At 36.8% G+C, this 20006-nt stretch overlaps 1 protein-coding gene across 1 annotated transcript; it reads right to left on the bottom strand.

The window, feature by feature from the left end:
* Positions 1 to 3097: 3097 nt before the first annotated feature.
* On the bottom strand, positions 3098 to 4009 carry LOC149945183 (uncharacterized). The gene has a single exon (XM_090176417.1). The coding sequence runs from the start codon at positions 4007 to 4009 to the stop codon at positions 3098 to 3100; it is 912 nt and encodes a 303-aa protein (XP_090032543.1).
* Positions 4010 to 20006: the final 15997 nt, after the last annotated feature.

The following is a 20006-nucleotide window of genomic DNA, read 5'->3' as shown; positions in this document are numbered from 1 at the left end:
AGGTTCCTGAGCCGCTTTTAGAGATTGGTGGTTAATGTTGACGTGGGCAACATGGCGTAGATGCTGTTGGTTCCTTTTTTTTATTTATATCGCTGTTTACGCGTGAGACTTCTTCTTTGTCATATCGACTAGTTTTAGGAAAGTCACCGGTGCCGTCACTTTAACTTTTTATTAAACCGAGTCGCTCTTAACGACCTCCGACGTGGTTCCGTTCACTACTCGTCCGGCACACACCATTTCGCACCCAAAACTGCTCTATTTATGCGTTCTGGGTCATGTGACCCAATTAAGAGTGCCCAATCACCACTCGGGTGATGACACTTCTCCGAAGATCACGGCTTTCAACCCACTATAGTTCGTATTTATCTTTCGTCCTTGCGAAGCGAGAGATATGGTCGCACACAAACACACATGTCACGGGGTAACTACAAAAAGACTGACAAGGGGTACACAACAATAAATAACACACTAACACACACTAAAAATATTTAAAACGAAGGGTATGGAATTCTAAGTAATAAAACGTAATAAAACAGGCATCGAAAATGGGGGAGTCTAACAATACTATAAATGGAGCAATGGAATACAAGAAAAAGGCGACTGACTTTATTCTGAGAATTTCCTCGCAGTGGCGGCTAGTTGGCAACTTCAATAACGGGGGAACTAGCGAGCATCTCGGCCGAAGAAGCATCGCTTGCTCAAGGCCAAATACTTTCACCCGCGGGCGACCAGAGCCTTTGAACTGTAAGCATTTGGGACTGCGTTAACAACTGGAAAGATCCCTTTTCGTTAACAGTAGGCCTTCATATATGCCTAGTTTTAAGCATTTTAAGCATTACAGTAAAATGGCTTAATACAATGATTTCGAATTTAAAATAAGAAACAATTCTAAGATGTGCCTATTTTACACTGGATTGTAGTTTTCCCAAATATTGAACATATTTGAATTTCTTGGACCAGCAGTGTCAAAACTAAACTACTGAAATGGAAAGAAAGCGCAGGAATCAAAACCGAAGAAATATGGGAGAGCTTCAGCAGTTAATTATTACATTGATTAGGTTGCGTTGTGGTTTCCTTGAGCAAGATATTGCCTATAGGTTTGACCTCGGTAAAAGCACCGTTAATAGTTTTGTGAGAACTTGGATAATCTTTTTGTATAAAGAATTTCAGCTCTTAAAGCTTCGTATGTTCCCATCACGGGAAGTGATTTCGCCAACTGGAGCAATAACTTTTATTTCTAAGGCATATGAAGTTTTCATATCTGACAGGGAACTGTTTCTTCAATCTGGGCTAAAAGATTTGTTAGACGAAGGTGATTGTGTCATGGCTGATCGTGGTTTTACAATTGCTGATTGCCTTTTAGAAAAGAAAGTTACGTTGAAAATCCCTCCTTTCTTGCATGGTAGGGAAAATTTTACCCCTCAAGAAGAACTTCAAACTAAAGAAATTGCAAAACTAAGGATATACGTAGAGCACACTATTGACCGAGTAAAGAGATGGCGTATATTTAAAAGAAAAATACCGTTACATATGAAAGGAATTTTTAATGAACTACTGTTTGTAATCGGTTGCCTTGTCAATTTTCAAACCCCAGTTGTGAAATATTAGTTAGTGTATGTTTACTGTAGTTTTATTTTTAAAATAAAATAAGACAATTTTATTTTTTTTAAAATTTTATTAAAGCCTCGTATGTTCCCATCACGGGAAGTGATCCGAGCAAATCTACCCTCGTGTTTTCGTAACCATAAAGATGTTAGGGTGATCATAGATTGTTCAGAGTTCCATACTGAATCACCTAGTAATTTCTCTGAACAAGGAAATATGTACTCTTATTATAAAAGCAATACCACGTTTAAAGTTATTTACGGGATTTCACCAACTGGAGCAATAACTTTTATTTCTAAGGCATATGAAGGTTCCATATCTGACAGGGAACTGTTTCTTCAATCTGGGCTAAAAGATTTGTTAGACGAAGGTGATTGTGTCATGGCTGATCGTGGTTTTACAATTGCTGATTGCTTTTTAGAAAAGAAAGCTACGTTGAATATCCCTCCTTTCTTGCATGGTAGGGAAAATTTTAAACCTCAAGAAGAACTTCAAACTAAAGAAATTGCAAAACTAAGGATATACGTAGAACACACTATTGGCCGAGTAAAGAGATGGCGTATATTTAAAAGAAAAATACCGTTACATATGAAAGGAATTTTTAATGAACTACTGTTTGTAATCGGTTGCCTTGTCAATTTTCAAACCCCAGTTGTGAAATATTAGTTAGTGTATGTTTACTGTAGTTTTATTTTTAAAATAAAATAAGACATTTTTATTTTTTTTTAAATTTTATTAAAAAATGAAAGCGCAATGAATTTCAGGAAATTTAACTACTCCCTTATGTTACAATGGTTTTATACTTTCAGGAACTTTTTGTAAAGATATCACATTTGCTTAGTTTTATACCTAATATTTAATGTCTGTTAAAAAAATACATAACTTCATTTAAATTTTAGTTTGGATAATTAGATAACTAATTCACCATTTTTAAAATGTTTTCGTAAGTCAAATGGCATTAGTTTTCTCAGAATTTGTTGTTAAAAAAACTAGAACTAAAATTCCACGGTGAAACTCTATTAATTTAGTGGAAATGTTTTTCCATAAATTATTATCAAATGTTATTCTTTCAATCGAAATCAATTTTGGGGTCCATATAACCAAGTCACACCACTTCCTTCCTGTAATAGCCATTTGCATTTGCACTTGGAAATAGTATCGGTTAGTTTTCTTTAGAATAAGTTTCTAGGACTTAGGGGCATTTAATTTCTACCAAACCATTTTAGGCTGTGTTGCTGCAACTGTTACTAAGCCATCAGGTAATGCCGCTAGACCACGGTAATTGGGATTTTCCCATAAACCCATCTTTTCAACAATTACATTACATGGAATTTTTTTCTTTTAAAATTGTTTCATATGCTTGCAGCGCTTTGTCTTCATTTTTAACTCCATAGGCCATATTATTGTTATTATTATTATAAGTAAAGTTGTGTGGTTGGGTTAGACCCAACCTAGCACTTCGACCAGAGGTCCATTGTGCAGCCCCAGCCAATTAAACATGGAAAAGCAAGATATGCATCGCCGGGGTGTTGGAAATATCGCTCGTTTCCAACCTATGCATTCCAAGGTACTCAAACCTTTGAGCCGCGTAAGAATCACAGACACAAAGGACATGAGAGGACGTTTCCTCCTCTGCAAGGCATGCCCTGCACAAAGGACTCTCACTGATACCAATCAGATGCAGATGTCTATTAAGCTGGCATTGACCTAAAAGTAGGCCCGTAACCACCTTTATACTACTCTTAGAGAGCGAAAGCAACTCAGTTGCTCTATTCATAGAAGGCCCAGGAATAAATTCCTTGGCCTGCCTCTGACCCTCCGTCTCAAGCCAAAGCCTGACCTGCCTCTCAGTAATAGCGCCATGCACATGGCTGCGAACCAGGCCATCGGGTATTGGAATAGCAGGTTCAGCACCTAAGAACCTAGCCTCCGCACCCTCCTTGGCCAGAGTGTCGGCCATCTCATTGCCATGATGCGCCTTATGACCAGGCACCCAATATAGTTGAACCCTATTTTGGGTGCCCAGTTCCGAAAGGAGATCCAAACAGCTAAGAGCGAGCTTAGAAGTAATACTAAACTGATTAAGAGCGTTAAGGGCAGCCTGACTGTCCGAGAAAATCTGAATAGTCTTGCCCCGATACTTCTTTTTAAGACAGAAGTCTACACAGAAGCAGATGGCTGAAATCTCAGCCTGAAAAACCGCAGTAAAAACGCCAAGGCTCTCAGAGAAGCCAAACTTCTTAGTCTGACAGTAAACTCCAGCACCCACCCTTGAGTGAGTCTGGGAGCCATGCGTGAACCAAACAATTTCGCCCTTGGTTCCAAACACTGTGTCGCCAGACCAGTCTAAACGACTTGGAAAGTAAACACTAAACTGCTTTTCAAAGTGTATCTTTGTAGCCATGTTGTCAGAACCCATCAATAAGATCGGTAAGAGACTAGAATATTGCCGAAACAATTTGGTGTGGCTGAATTCTCAATTAGCAGGCCTCCGCCAACCATTATGCAGTAACCGATGGGCACTCATAATTGCAACTTCCTCTATATAAAGATGAAGTGGTAGAATATTCAGGAGCACCTCCAGAGAAACGCTTGGGGCCGTTCTCATAGCTCCTGTAATGCTGACACAGGCCAGCCTTTGCACAGTGCGTAGTTCAGACTGAACTGACTTAAGCACTACCCTCGGCCACTGCTGCATACGTCAGAATAGGCCTGATTATCATGGTAAAGATCCAATACACAACCTTTGGGCTAAGACCCCAAGACTTACTTACGGTACCCCTTACTCTCCAGAATAACATTTTTGCCTTCCTGTAGCTAAGGTCAAGATGTGGCTTCCATTTTAGTCTACTGTCGAGAATAACACCGAGGTATTTTACCTCAGTCGATTTGACCAGGATGGTCCCAAAGAAAGAAATATCATTGAACACATTCCTGCACGTTCCTTCGACTGAAAGGAATCAGGCTTGTCGTGTCAGGATTGGCGGTGAGGCCAACATCCCTACACCAGCATTCCACAGAGATGAGAGCTTTTCTCATCATAGTCGAAATGGTTCCTGGGAACTTCCCAGTGATTATCACTGCGACATCGTCAGCATAACCAATGCCGCGACAGCCATCCCTGTTTAGTCTCACCAAAAGTTCGTCCACAACCAGGCACCACAGCAGGGGTGAAAGAACACCCCCCTGAGGGCAGCCCCGGCTGGTGGTGACCCTTAGCGATTCTCCAAGCAGGGAAGCCGTCGCGACCCGATCAGTTAACATAGAGTCGATCCAAAGACACAATGTGTCATTGATACCAAAACGTTTAGCAGCCTTAAGAATGACAGCCTTAGAGACTTTATCAAAAGCCCCCTCGATGTCCAGAAAAACAGCATAGCGCTATTTCATTGAACTCAATTGCACGTTCAAGGCAATTAATTATGCCATGAAGAGTAGTCTCAGTAGATTTGGCCTTTTGATAGACATACTGAGCATTCGAGAGGGGTGTAACACTAAGAACCTCCTCTCTAATATATCTATCAATTAATTTCTCCAAAACCTTTAGGAGAAATGAAGTTAGACTGATTGGTCTAAATGCCTTAGCCTCGAGATAACTAGCTTTCCTGGGCTTAGGAATAAAGATAACCTTTGAATGCTTCCAGGAGCTCGGTACGTGCCCAAGAGCAATACAGGACCTGTAGATTCTGCACAACACAGGAGAGAGAATATCTATTCCCTCCTGCAACAAGATGGGTGATATCCCATCCGGACCAGAGGCCTTGTAGGGCTTAAATGACTTAATAGCCCACATGAGCTTGGAGTGAGTGACTACTTGTTTTGCCACATCCCAATCTACCTTTTTAGTTCTTTTGAACCGAAGAGGAAGATCATAAGAGTCATCTTTGTCAGTGACTTTAGAGTCCGGAAAGTGAACCTCCAACATATGTGTCAGTGTTTCCTTTCCAGAACTGGAGTAACTACCATCCTTCAACTTAATAGTATCTAGATGTTTTGTATTGTCATGTGCCATTATTTTCATTAATTTGGCTGTAGTGGGAATATCAGAGATACTCTCACAAAAATCCCTCCAGGAAGCCTGTTTGGCTTCTCGGATGGCCTTATGATAGGAATTGATGGTCTGCTTATAGGCTGACCAATCACCGTCCTCTTAGCTCTATTAAAAAGCTTACGAGTAGTTTTGCGAAGTCTACCAATCTCATTGTACCACCAAGGAACTAACCTTGGCTGGTTGATAGATTTTGCAGGACAGTTTTGGTGGTAAGAGTCGACTATGGACTGTTGCACGTGATCAACAACCATTTCGAGCTCCAGCACCGAGGAGAGCCTAGAGCCACATCCCTGTAAGTGAAGATCAAGGTCTTCCCTATACCTAGGCCAATTAGTTGATCTAGGTTTGCGTATTTCGGTAAATCCCTGTGCAGGTTGGACCAAAACAGAAAAACATATTTGCCTATGATCCGAAAGTGAGGGTTCATAAGACACATGCCATTGTGTCACAGAGTGTAATAAATTTTCAATGCACAGAGTTAAGTCAATAACCTCACTCCTGTTACTTGTAACAAAAGTTGGTATATTGTGTTTATTAAGAATTTCAAGTTTAGTACTAACCAGATATTCCATTAAGTCATCACCGCGTTGGTTGCAGTCACTCACTGTCACTGCTGCCCCATGCATTGGCATCGCACCCAATGACAAGCTTCTTGCCCAGTCTCTCACAGTGTTTCACCAGATTGGCAACCTCCTGTGATGGAGGGGACAAGGAATCATAGGGAAAATAGCCAGAAGCCATCATTAATTCGTCTTCTCCATCAGCTGATGAAGAGAAGATTTTTATGGTGGCAGTGTCCCTAGATTGGTATAATGAAAGAGGAAGAGCGTGAATACCCTTTCGTATAAAAATACGTGCTCTAGGATTAGCAAATTTGTAGTCATAATAAACAGTACCTGCATTTTTGAGCCCTAGGATCCTTCCATTATGGATCCAAGGCTCCTGTATGAGGGCCACGTCTAGACCCTCCACAACAAACCTGCGTCAGAGAACTGCCGAGGCTGCCTTACAGTGTAGCAAATTAATCTGTATCCCCTTCATGTCCAACCACAGTTGCCGGTGTTGATGCTGGGCTACTAGCCGGCTAAGGGGGTGGGTACAGGACTGACCCTACCTCCATCACCAGCTGAACCACTCGCATCTTCACCTATTGCCCTTGTGGGTTGGACAGACCCTTCTGCGCCAGTGGAGGTGTTCTCTACCACCGTGATCACATGGAGCCCAGGGTGATATCACCCAGTTCTCCTGCCAGATCAAAGTCCGACATCTCAGTAGCAGAGTCCTCTGCCACCGCTTCAGGCTGCGCTGGGGTGTTTGGATTTTTAAGGACTTTAAAAGTCCCCCTATCCACCCCTGTGTAGGCAGTAAATCCTGCCTCCTTTAAAACTGCGACAGAATCTTCATCCATCTGGAAAATCCACCGAATGAAGTTCTTGTCACTGACAGAGGTGACCTCTTTCGAACGGCTCGTAATGAGCTTGTTGTTATAGCGGTGCAGCCTCTTTAGAAGAACTTGTGGATTCTTCGTCCAGACATCCTTAGTCCTGAAGGCGGCCTTGACAATAAAAAAACAGGGGTTATTTACGCAATAGACTGCAACTGTAAGGAAACATATATAGGTCAAACAAAAAGAACTCTGCAAAAGAGACGGAACGAACATCAAAATTGTGTAAAAAAGAAAAATCAGAAAAACGGCCTGGCGTATCATATAGTAAACAATAATAGGCATAAAATTGAATGGGATTCGGCGAGAATGATTTGTAACGAAACTAATTGGTTTAAAAGAAATTTCAAAGAGTCAGTGTTCATTGAACAAGGCGGGAATTTAAATCTGGAAAGTGGCTCAGTTGGAGTAAAAGGTTGGGGTTTATTTAATTTGGATAAATATAAAATTAAAATATAGGGTAATTGTATAGAAGAATAGTTAAGACAGAATTGATACAGTTTTACCTACAGAATTTGTAGCCCATAAGGTAACTGTTATAAATAGAATTAATTAGTAATGTTGTTGTTTTTTACATATATGTAATTTTGTAAGTTTAAGCATTGTATAATTTTTGAACGATTCTTGTATATACGTTTTTCTGGGCTACCTAACGGTAGCGTCTTATAGTATTTTTAGTATAAAATGATCTTAACGCGGAGAATCCAGAGAGGCGACCGATAGTCTGGCACGGTATTGCAACACGCGATGAAAGTCCGAGAGTAGGGTTAAAGCTCATTGCCCAATGGTAGAAATATTTTTGGTTTTGTATTCGTGTTAAGGGATCACTTGTAACAGTCACGAATAAAATAAAAAAAAATTTCTAAGTTATGAAGTAGCAGCTTTTTTAAAATTTAACAATTTTCTGTACAATTTATAGCTGTTTTTCTCTAAAAAGGCAGTGCAACAGATGTTTCTGAAGAGGTCCTCTACTTTTAACACAGCATCGTGTTACTTCGTAATAATAATATTCAGCTAGGCTAATTCCCAAGGCACCTTCACAGTCATCACGCGACTTTTAAAGCCTATTATTCAGGTAGCCAGGTTAAACTGCATAGGAGGTTACACTGAGAGAAAAAAACCCTAGTTTTAACAGGATAATTTTACATGAACCGTCTGTATATCACTTGCACAGAATAATCCTGTGATAATTACTGTTATCCTTTAATTTAACAGAATATATTTACATGAAACGTGTGTGTACAACTTGTACAGAATAATCCTGTACAAATTACACGTATCCTTTATTTTATACAGGAACATAAGTACATAAATGGCCTGTATTCTATAAAAATTGGTTGGTCTTGTAAAATGTACAGAAGGACATTGTAAAAATGTTCAGGAATATTTGCAGCTGTATTTATTACACACACCGAGAGTGTAAAATTAACAGTTAATAACGTCAAATTTACTTGAATAACAGATATGTACTTAAACGGCTAGCGTCAGTAAGATTAACATGTAAGTTCTTGAAAAACAATTAGCATATCTGACACTGTAGATATACTGGAATCCAATAATTTCAATTTACAAACTTCAAACGTATAATTCATCGGAGAGGCAGTATTTTTTGAAAAACTAGTTATTTCAGCACACAAATGTTTTAAACATTTGTATTTATTTTTTCATTGCTGTGGGGGCGCGCCCCGTACGATCACCCTTCATCTACTTACTAGTGTTAGTTAATAGCATCTGAACCCCATAAATTTAATTATGCAAAATGCATGGTAATTTTTTTTGATAATCCTTCACCCTGCAGACCAAGAAGTGATAAAGAAATGTTTTCGATTCCGACATTGCCTAAAATTACATTTTTGGGTGCACTGCCCAAGGCAGGGATTGACTAAACTTTGACTTTCCATAGCTCTATTTTGAAATCTATTAATGATAGAGTCATGATATGATTTGTGGCTATAGCCATCCATTAGTGGCCTCAAATGGTTTAAATTAAATATTAATTAAAACGTTATAGAAATTGTACGAAATAAATAAGAAAAATTAATAAATATTAAAACCGTGAGATATTTTATACAACCTAGGCGAGTGTTTCTTTCGGAAAAGAGCGAGCGTTTTATATTTAGTCGTTTGTCGAATTGATTTACAGCATTAAACAATTCGGTAAAATACTACTTACGCGATTGTTTACTTTGGTTAATAGAGAGGCCAAAGTCTTGGCCCGATTTCTCTTGAACCAGAGAGGCTCACAGTTATATTAGTACCTATCTGGAAAACTTGAAAACCCAGTTGCCTCGTAAAACATTCTTTTGATTTTATTGTTATTTTTTAAACAAAATCATTTTTACTAGTGAAATAGCTGTGTATCAGTGATTACGTAAGCATGTAAATTATAATCGTGCTATATTTTGGAATATAGTCTCTTTACGTAGGCTACCTTAGCTATATACTAGAAATCAACCTTACGCGTGAAACTTTAAAAAATACTAGCCAAAAAGGACTGAACATAAGCCGAGTTGTTAAAAACTCAAGAACAAGTTGTGCTTATAGGGTCTCTCTGAGAGATTTGACCCGTGTAGCCCCGAATTGTCTGTTCGGATAACCTTTTAATTATATTTTATTGAAAAATGTGAGATCGGCCCTGCATATTAGCTGTTTTTTTCCTAGCTACCACGTCTAAAATTCCGTTTCATATTCGTAAATTTGACTACACGCGTTAGTGTATTTTCTACAATATTGTGTGTTGAATTAATTATTTGCTACTTCGAATTTACTGAGATATAAAAAGTATTTTTTACCGACGGATGTGTAAAACCAACTTTAATATGCCAATAAAATTACGTATAAGGTTAACGTACTCCAGACTGTTATTCATGTTGATTTGACAGATTTTATTACTGTGTTATTTACAGCTATTTCATCATGTTAAATTAACATAAAATTATTTGGAATATTATAATACGGAATTATCTGTTATATTTACAGAAACGTCTTGGCATCCCCTGCTTCCAACACTTTAATGTAATTTGAACAGGGTTTTTTTTCTCTCAGTGTAGTGCTAGCAGCCCGCAACTCCTTACACTTCTTATAACCGTTGAATTGCGTAGGAGGGAAGTGCTAATTTTTTTTGTAAATGGGAAACCCAAAATCTCTCGAGAAAACGCTTTTAACCAGCGGGGAAGAAGGAGTTGTTCCACATTTCTTACCCAGTTCGACAAGCTGGGATCAAACCTGGCTCATCTTGCTGCGAGGCGAGAGTGCTGGCCTCTCCGCCACCCCACAATATTAAAATAACAGCTACCATGTATATGCTATTGTCGAAAGAAAAAATTACAAAACGCTTGCTCAAGTTTGAAACCTGGCGGCCACCAGGAGTCATTCATTTTAAATTAGCTAACTTTAATTTATTATATTTTTAAATAGTATTTTCTACTATACAACGTTGTTGCAAAAATCGAATGCTGCGTGATATTTTTGAATTTTGAAAATCTAATTTGACATCACAATAAGCTTACAAACATAACGTACCAATATGTTTTAAACCGTTTCGAACTCAAGACAATAATAAAGATAAAAACCTTTACTCAACGCGTACATTAAACCTCGATTTAAACGAAATATTTGGTTTGTGTTAGCCGAGCTCGACTTCTATGTGTACTCAATGTGAAAACAATGGTTAACTATTGCTTACTGTAAAGGTTGGAGTTAGGTGCGCTTTGAGCGTTTCTCATCAGGATGTATCATATGTGGAAATAAAAGTACGGTTCATAACCACAAAAATGATTTTAGTATACATTTAACGTTTAAATATGTTTTTACACTTTTAACGTATATGTATACGGCTCAGATACAACTTGCCTTTTGTGGTGGTATAAGTTCTAGGAGATGATTCAATAATCTAAAATTATTTTTATTCTAAGGCTTTTCCCTGGTCATTGGCCACTTGGCTTTATTGTATGTAAAATATCATTATTTTAGTGCTGAACGTTTAAAATCGATTTTAAAAATATAGTACACTAAGATCTAAACCAGTCTATAAAGAATAGGCTTTTCCATAAAATATCCCTACGTGCTTTGACTGTTTTTACCTCTCCGAGGGGACTATGTCCCCCAGGAGGGTCTTTACAATAACCGTGTCTGTCTGTGGGTCTGTTTGTCTGGGTTGCGAACGCGTTCGCATTTTCGGAGCAAAGTGTAATCACTGCGCTTGCAGCTTCTTGGAACTAGGGAAACTTTTTTTCCAAAAGAGCCCTCCTTATATCATTGTGAAGTATAAATATCCGGCGGGATTGGAACCCGAACCCTCTTGCACGACAGGTGATCGTTCTACCACAGAAACACGGATACATGCATGCTACGCCTCACTGAAAATTAGAAACTCTTCCGAGAAGAGGTATATTTTGGCTTGCCAACTTGTTTTCTACATCCCCCAACACGAATTTCGCTAAAACTAAACAAAAAGATGGCTGTACTTTTCAAACTGGTTTTAAGTTATTTTCGATACTAATTAAATAAATTATTTTTACAATACTCATATAAACTCTGTGAAAGTATTGTTAATACTAAGATATTTACTGGCTAGTATTTTATGATAAACTACAATCTTTACCTGATACACTACTGTGAGTGACAATGAAATGTTAAGCCTTAGTTCACAAGGCTATAAACTGTTAAACATCATCGAAACAGTGCTAAATATATCGAAATTTTAAATATTTAAATGATCTCCTTTTAAGACTAGTTAAGTAAATGAAATACTTTTATACTTTAAACATTTGATATAACAAATTTAACAATATCACTTTGATTAAATTTAATCAGCCGTGTTTTGTAAATACTTACACTCACAAGGTCCGTAACAGACGATATACCGTGCTCAAGAATCGAGCGACAGTAAAAACAAGAAGTCATATATTTAATACCATGCGGTTATTTTTCGTCCATTAAGTTTTCACTTTGCATACAGTAAGCAGTTATTTTTCGTGTAACAAGCGGGTATTTTGCATTTTTTAAGCGGAATCTTCCGTGTTATTGGCGGTTTTAACACACATTCCCTAGGAATTTGTGTGTAGTATAGTTTCACGTACAGTGTAGCTGATGCCACAGAGTCGTTCATATCTCTTTGACAGTTAAATGTAGGTCTAAAAGGGTCATTTTATTGATCAGAACATCTTGAAAGCCCAATATTGATTTTTGGGAGAGGTTGCCCAGAACATTAATAACGTCCATTTCTGTGATTTTGGCACTTTCGTGGCGTACTTTCCTCACATACATTTCTCTAAGTTAGTCGAGAAGAACTATAAAAAATGAAGATTCATCTGAGAAATACAACAATTTCTGTCTCTTAAAAGTAATATGTTTTATTGTTATTTGTTTTAGATATTCATTCATGCACAGACAATAATCCCTAAGTACTAAAAATATAACTGCTTAATGCACGAGCAATATTTGCTTATAACACAAGTACAAAAGCACCGAAATATATTCGCATAAACATGAAATCTAACTACCCAATACAAGAACAATAAGCGCTTAGTACCCAATCATAAAAGAATAATTCAAGAAATATAAGCGCTTTAAACACGAAGAGTAACAGCGTCATACCAGAAATATTACCGATTTAAAAAAAAATTAACCCGCCGAAAGCTAGCGTTGTTAATAGGCGCTTCAATAAAACATCTTCCCAGAAATTGCCAAGAAGTAATATTTCCGACAGCCAGGACTCATACGTAACTTTTATAGTGCTGATTGAAATATTAGAAAGCTGGAAACTGTTCTCGAACATAACATCGGTTTTTGCTAAGCCTTAACATGCCAAAAAAGATACCTAATTAAAAGGAAACACTTGTTGCATACCGTACTGCAAAAGTAATACGTTTAGTTCTAAAGGAATTAGTTTTCATCTTTTTCCGAAAGATAAATTAATTAATTCTGCCTCCATGAGAAGCCTTAAAATTGCCCGGTAATATAAAAATATTCCGTATAATTTTAATTATTTATGATGATAATAAGAATAGTAATAATATATTATCGAAAATTAACATTAGTCGACGCATTTCTTACCTGACGTAATTGGCTTAAATATGACTTTTTGGCTAGACATTCTAACCATTTAACCGACCGACCGGAAATAGTTCCTTCCCAGATGAATATGGAGAGGGGAGTAAAAACCGAGTATCTTTTATTGGAGCGTCCATTGTATTTTTAACTCTACAACAAAATTTTAAGACCATGAAGTATCCGTTACGAAACATTAAAATTTTTTAATCTATAATTTGAACCATGGGTACGAAATTAAATATTTACGATTAAGAAATATTACCGTTTAACACGCAAACAAGCGTTTAATACGCGAATAATAGCAGCTTTTTACACGAACCATAAGCGCTTAATAAAGTATATGTCAAATACATTAACACTGCAGTTGTTTCTAAAATCAATGCAACTGCAACTTTATAAGTTCACCACCTAATGGAAAAGTAAACGTAAATTAACCCTAAAACACGTGGTAAAACATGTAGTTATAGTGAAGACATATTCAACGTTGAGGATTTTTAAGGCGTCTTTAGAACATTAATAAAACTGTCAACGTCAATATTCCGGAAAGTTGGGTTTTGTCAATTAACACTTTAATTTGGTTAATAGGGGCATGACAATCTTAAATCAAATAGTTTTTTTGTTAAAAGATCTGATTGCTACTGTGGTTTCACGTGCTTTTTCAAATTAATTAATTCACGTATTGCGTCATAACATTGAAGTTAAAATCTAAGTCTTGATAATTAATATTATACTACTGAAGCAACTTCAACTCCTCACTTCTGTCTCAAGAGAAGCTTACTTTTTTAAACTCTTCAAAATGAAATTATTTAAATAGCTGGCGATAGTGAACAGAGCCAGTGAAATAAAACATTAAATGAAATATGATTGGCGAAGTCAGATAACTTTTTTTACTAAAATTGATCAAGCCAACTAAGGATTATTACAGTCCTTCTACGTTGGGGTAAATGACGCCAAATTACAAATGTAACAAAAATATGATCTTGACCGATTTCCTTCTAATATTTTATTTACTTAAACTAAGTACAAGTAAATGACAGGAAATGGCCAATACCATACTCCATCTTATTAAAATAATACTTCAAAAACGCGCTGTTGCTGGTAATTTAGCGAAACCATTCCGTGCTAGTAGATAAATTTCCAGTATCTTCCATTAATAGACGGATTTTAGTCGGGAATCGGATCATTTATGGATATGTTAACAATAAATGCCGAAAATTCTATGTGCCTGTTTTAGCCCTTCACGTAGAGCCGCATACCAGCATATTCTTGTTAATTTTTTAAGCGAACTATCCGTTCCATGTGTTATCGCATTTCAGCCCGTTGTCCATAAAATTATATTAACACCATCGGAGGTCGTCATCATAGCTATGCCCTAAGCCAGCGTCCACAGCCCGGACAGTGGACAGAACATATACGGCAGCAAGATAACCCTATACTGCGGTCAGTCACACCTTCGACGCAAGCAACTCAACCCAGAAGAAGGTGCAACAATGGGTTTCTCACCCCCACACTTCGCACAAAGCAGTGGGAAAAGAGTGGATGCTCTAGCTACTCCAGCCGACACCCTTCCTATAAAGGAAGAGTGCCAAGCCCTTAAGAAAAGGCTCCTAAATTGGAACGACGGGCACACTCCGACCCAGCGTAACCCGGCACAATCGGCATCCACGATCCCAATGAGCCCCAAAAGGCCAAGAAACCGGTCTACAGCGCCTCATACGGAAACCCGCCGCTCCACAGCAGGCTACCAATTCCGCCGAAGCGTCCAGGATGCCAGGACTATCTCCTTTAGCCCGAGCCGAAGCCCAGTTTCCCCACCATACCTGAAAGAAGTCGGAGGTGGAGATACGACCATCTGATCACAGCTTATATCTCCCAGTGCACCACCGCCCTTATGGGTTACAAGAACCGACTCCCCGGTAAAGTTACCAGCTATTGCACAATGCGACCCTTTAAGGCCCACCTATCAGTTCCCAGTAAATGTTTTTCGAATACGAAGTTCTATAACCCTATTTTATTCAACAAGGCTTTATCGGCGCCTTTTTTGGCATGTAGACGGGCGACAGATGAAACTTACCTTTATGAAAACCAATGAAGCGTCAGAAGGGCTATGAGTCGCCAGAAGACTTGGCCTTTGTACCTCAATAATCATATATTAAACTTAAAATAAAATTTTTTGAATTTGAATTTTGAATTTGAAGGGCTCACTTCTACAAAGAACCAATGACGCGTCTGAAGGGCTCACTTCTACAAAGAACCAATGACGCGACAGAATTGCTCACCTCTACAAAGAACCAATGACGCGTCAGAAGGGGCTAACCTCTATTAAAACCAATGACGCGACAGAAGGGCTCACCTCTACAAAGAACCAATGACGCGTCAGAAGGGGCTAACCTCTATTAAAACCAATGACGTGACAGAAGGGCTCACCTCTACGAAGAACCAATGACGCGTCAGAAGGGGCTCACCTCAATTAAAACCAGTGACGCGACAGAAGGAGCTCACCCCTATGAAAAGCAATGACGTGTCAGTAGGGCTCACCTCTCTGAAAACCAAGGACGTATTAGAAGGAACTCACCTCTTGGAAGAACCATTGACGATTCAGAGTGCTATCTTTCCTCGGAAATCAACCAATATTTGTAAAATTAATATGCAATTTAGTTGCCTTGTACTTTGGCTTTTTTCGTTAAACGTTTAAGAAAATTAATTTTTGATTGTTATTATTAAAGTTTTAAAGAAAAATTTTAATGTTTTTATTTATAAAAAGAGAAAAAGCCTAACCTAAACATTTTCTTTTATGATTAATAATACGAAATTCTTTATCGTTGTGGAAACCTAGATTTTGATTGAGAAAAACCATTATTCGATAAGCTTCATTTGAAAACTCGCCAGATGAAATGACCAATTAAAAAGTACGTGATCAAAAACACATGACTATTTGGGTTAGAGAATACGATTTTTCGTAACGTATCTTTATGAATGATTTAGGTTTCTTAAAGAATAGCTTCAAGGCTGCAGATTATCATGGAAACAGAGGCTCATATTGCAGCCACGTATCCTTTGTCTATCTCAAATAAGGCATTACTAGCCATAATTTATGCTGACGCCTACGGATGGAATGGAGCTTTCATTGAAACGTTCGGTTGATCCACTCGTGCCTCTACTGACAACGATAGTTCCCTCACCCTTGCGCAATACGCTTCCGAGTCAAACTCACCATGTCGGAAATATAATTTAGAGCGCTTATAAACCAATGCCTTTAATCTCGATATTTTAGTCGGCATTTTAAAATAACGAGAATTGATATGCCTTTCCATAAAGTAACATTCGCTTTCTTGTTTTTATGTGGCTGCGGCGTCCTGGAGACGTTTTACTACGAAAAGCCCTGAACATAAGAGTTAAATTTGACGATGAATCCTATTTTTAAGCATACTTCTACGTATTTATGAAAACAAATCTTTTATTACCACGTAAAATATGAAATTTCGGTATTTTCGTTAAACCTACAAAAACCGACACTTGGTTTTGTTTGAATTAAGGTGATTAGGAGATTAAAACGAAAAAATAATGAAGACGATCATTTGGTTTTGAATATGTTACTTTAATCTAAGCAAACGATTTAGCGTATGCTAAAAATAAACCAAGGACCAGTTACAAAACCTTAATTTCGCTGTTGTTCTTAACTTACAGATAATTTAATGAGATTTTGAATAAATTAAAAAATTATTAATATTACATAAAGTATTTAATTTAAATTATTTTTTATTGATTTTGGGACAAAAATCATTTTGAATGTAGAATGTTATACATTGATATGTCCAATGAACATACTTCTTTCAGTCATATTTACTTTTGTTATTTTGTAGACCTAAAGCTATTTGTAATAATGTACAAAAACATCTGTCTTAAACGTCAGTTAAATGAAAATAGCGTGACTGTTTACATATTTACTGGGTACAAGAAATATTTTCGATTAAACGTTTTTAAACAAACTCCGAAAAACGTTTCTTCCTTTGAAAATTTCCCACCTTTAACTTTTTTATATCTGATTTCAAAAGTGTTATATTAGCTTATATTTAAAATATCAAAATATGAAAAAGAAATTACGATTTATTTCAACACAGCACTACCTGTTTACATTTAAGTGATGCATGTTATTACTTGGATATGTGATTGTACATTTTCTTCTTCGAATGAATACGAATTAAGGTAGCACTTATTTTCGTAAAACTAAATGTTCAGGAACGGTGCATTTCTCCGTTTTCTAAATCAACGATATTCAAACAATAGATTGTTGATACATTTATTTGACTATACCTCAGTTGTGATAATATACTTATGTTTGATAAAACGCTGTGCTATTGGAAACATGGTCTTAGCTAGCCTCTAACATTTAAACGTGAAGAGCACTTTACTTTACAATATCAGCAATTACTCTAACATTTTTGTCTACCAACTAATTTACTTTTTCCCAAAATTTATTAGTTTTGAGGCCGTCTGCTTTTTGAAATTACTATACAAGCAAACGCTTTATTAATCCATGTTGCTATAAGTACGGTTCAAGAAAAAAAATTGCTTACACGTTTACAACGGCTGAATAGATCAGAAAACGTCAAACTTTTCAATCAGAAATTTTTAAAATAGGACTTGAAGGAAAAACTTATTTAAAAATTAAAAAATATATTTTGAATGAAACAAAACGTTTCAAGGTGCCGATCATGTTAGTTTTATTAAAGTACTTTAAATTAATCGACTGAACTACACCACAAATACAAAGCAAATAAAGTTATATCACTTTATAAAATGCTTATATGTCAACCATTTTAGGTTAAATATCGACTCCGGACCAAACACACAAACATCCCAAAATATTTCGAGTATACGTGTGACATAGGCACATTTAGATATATTTTTTCATCATAAACCAATTTTCTACAGCAAAAGTTTGTTAGTCTTTTTCTTCACAAAGAATGCACCTACTGACACCTAACTTTATTAATATATTACCTTCTAGACTGGTTAAATATATATATTTATATTAAATTTTTTAACGTAACAATGAAAATGATATCAGCTATGGTGTCATCCAGATTCAATCCAAAATTTATTATCACAGATAATTATCGTTCAGAGTTTAGTTTCAAAGATCTTTGTGAAAATTATCTTTACGCAATTTTTGTTTGGTTAACATAATTTTTTTTGTTCTAAAATATTGCTTTACCACATATTGTTTACATTTTGTATTTGTCAATGCTCGCATAAAGGTTAATAGGATAAAAGTTATCGTAGGAGATACCCCTTTCCCAATTTTTTTAGGTTATCTGTGGCGGCCATTTTAAAATATTCTTATACCGCATTTTGTTATGTTTTTGGAAATGGTGCCCAGTATTTGTTCAATAAAAAAGATTGCAATCGCCGAAACAGTACCAAAAATCCAGATTCGGAAAGCAGGGAACAAGAAAATACCGGAAAGTGAATCCACCTCCTTTATCGGTATTTTTTCATTCAATAAAAATGGTTTGTATGCATATTTTTCCGCAAACTTCATTGGTTGTCCTTGATTAGTTTCAGTGTAACGTAAATGTCTATATGAAAAAATACCATTAAACAATTATCTAATAAAATGATTTAGATGGCATTATTTTTTCGAATTTTGAAAAAACTGCAGGTAACTACAAAGTTACATTTTTAAGCAATTAACGGTAGAATCGCAAAAATAAAAGTTATATACTTTCGAGTAGTACAAATTATTAAATTTTAACAAGATTTGAAACAAATAACGTGCTTATTTAAAGCACTTGATATATCTATTTACATATAAATTATTTTAGATACAAATCATATCTTTTTAATCCGCAACGATATAAATAAACGTTATTTAAAATAAATGATTAAAACATTTAATATATACCGGTAATTGCAGAGTTCCTTTAAAGCAACGTCGAGATATTTTGAATAAAGAAAGTGAACATAATCATGTGCATACTGCTCCTTTCCCAAATACAACTTCTTGGTGTTAAAGACCTTCATTTTAAACTTGTTTATAAGGTAAGTCATGTAACCTGAACCGTGGAATATCGCCCCTTTTCCGTCGTAAATGGAGTTGATAATCTCATCACTATGTTCCTTGAAGTACGCTCCATAGGAGTTAACAGCGCGCTTTAGATTTGAATATTGTTGATTATCGCTTGTCTAAAATGGTTAAGGAATCAAAAAAAGAAAATTAAATGGACATGAATCTGTTTATTAAGACTCTTTTACAAAACTAAGGCGGAATGGAAATCCTCGTATAAAGCCCCATTTTCATGCTCGCTGGTAGCGGGTAAAAATCGACAAAATCCGCTTCCGCTACACACTTTTTCACTTTCCGCGTCGATCTGTTTCAAACAGATATTTTAGCTTTATTTTCACGCTTGCGAGTGGCGGATGCGTATTTTGACAATTTTTATCCGCTACTAGCGAGCATGAAAATGGGCCTTAATATCTATGGTAAACATTGCTTTCACGCTCCCTTTATAATTGTGTATTATGGTCGCAGAGGTTGACAAAGATGGTAATAATAATAATAATAATAATAATCAGCTAGGCTAATACCCAAGGCACCACCTTAGGCCTAAGTCATCATGCGACTTTTGAAGCCCTTAAATCAGGTGGCCGGGTTACAATGCGTAGGAGGGTGGTGGCAAGCCCTGCATGCCACGAGATCGAGCCAACAGCTCCCTACACTAACTATTACCGTTAACCTAGACAAGTTTTTATGGAAGGGGAAACCGAAGAACTCGAGGGAAAACCCCTTAAACCAGTGGGGAGAGAACTTGCAAACTCAACGCAGAAGGAGTTGTTCCAAGTTTTCAC

The sequence above is a fragment of the Leiobunum rupestre genome, chromosome 5, assembly GCF_980474605.1.
Source record: "Leiobunum rupestre chromosome 5, qqLeiRupe1.1.hap1, whole genome shotgun sequence".
NCBI classification, from domain to species: Eukaryota; Metazoa; Arthropoda; class Arachnida; order Opiliones; family Sclerosomatidae; genus Leiobunum; species Leiobunum rupestre.
This window is presented reverse-complemented; position numbering and strand designations above follow the sequence as displayed.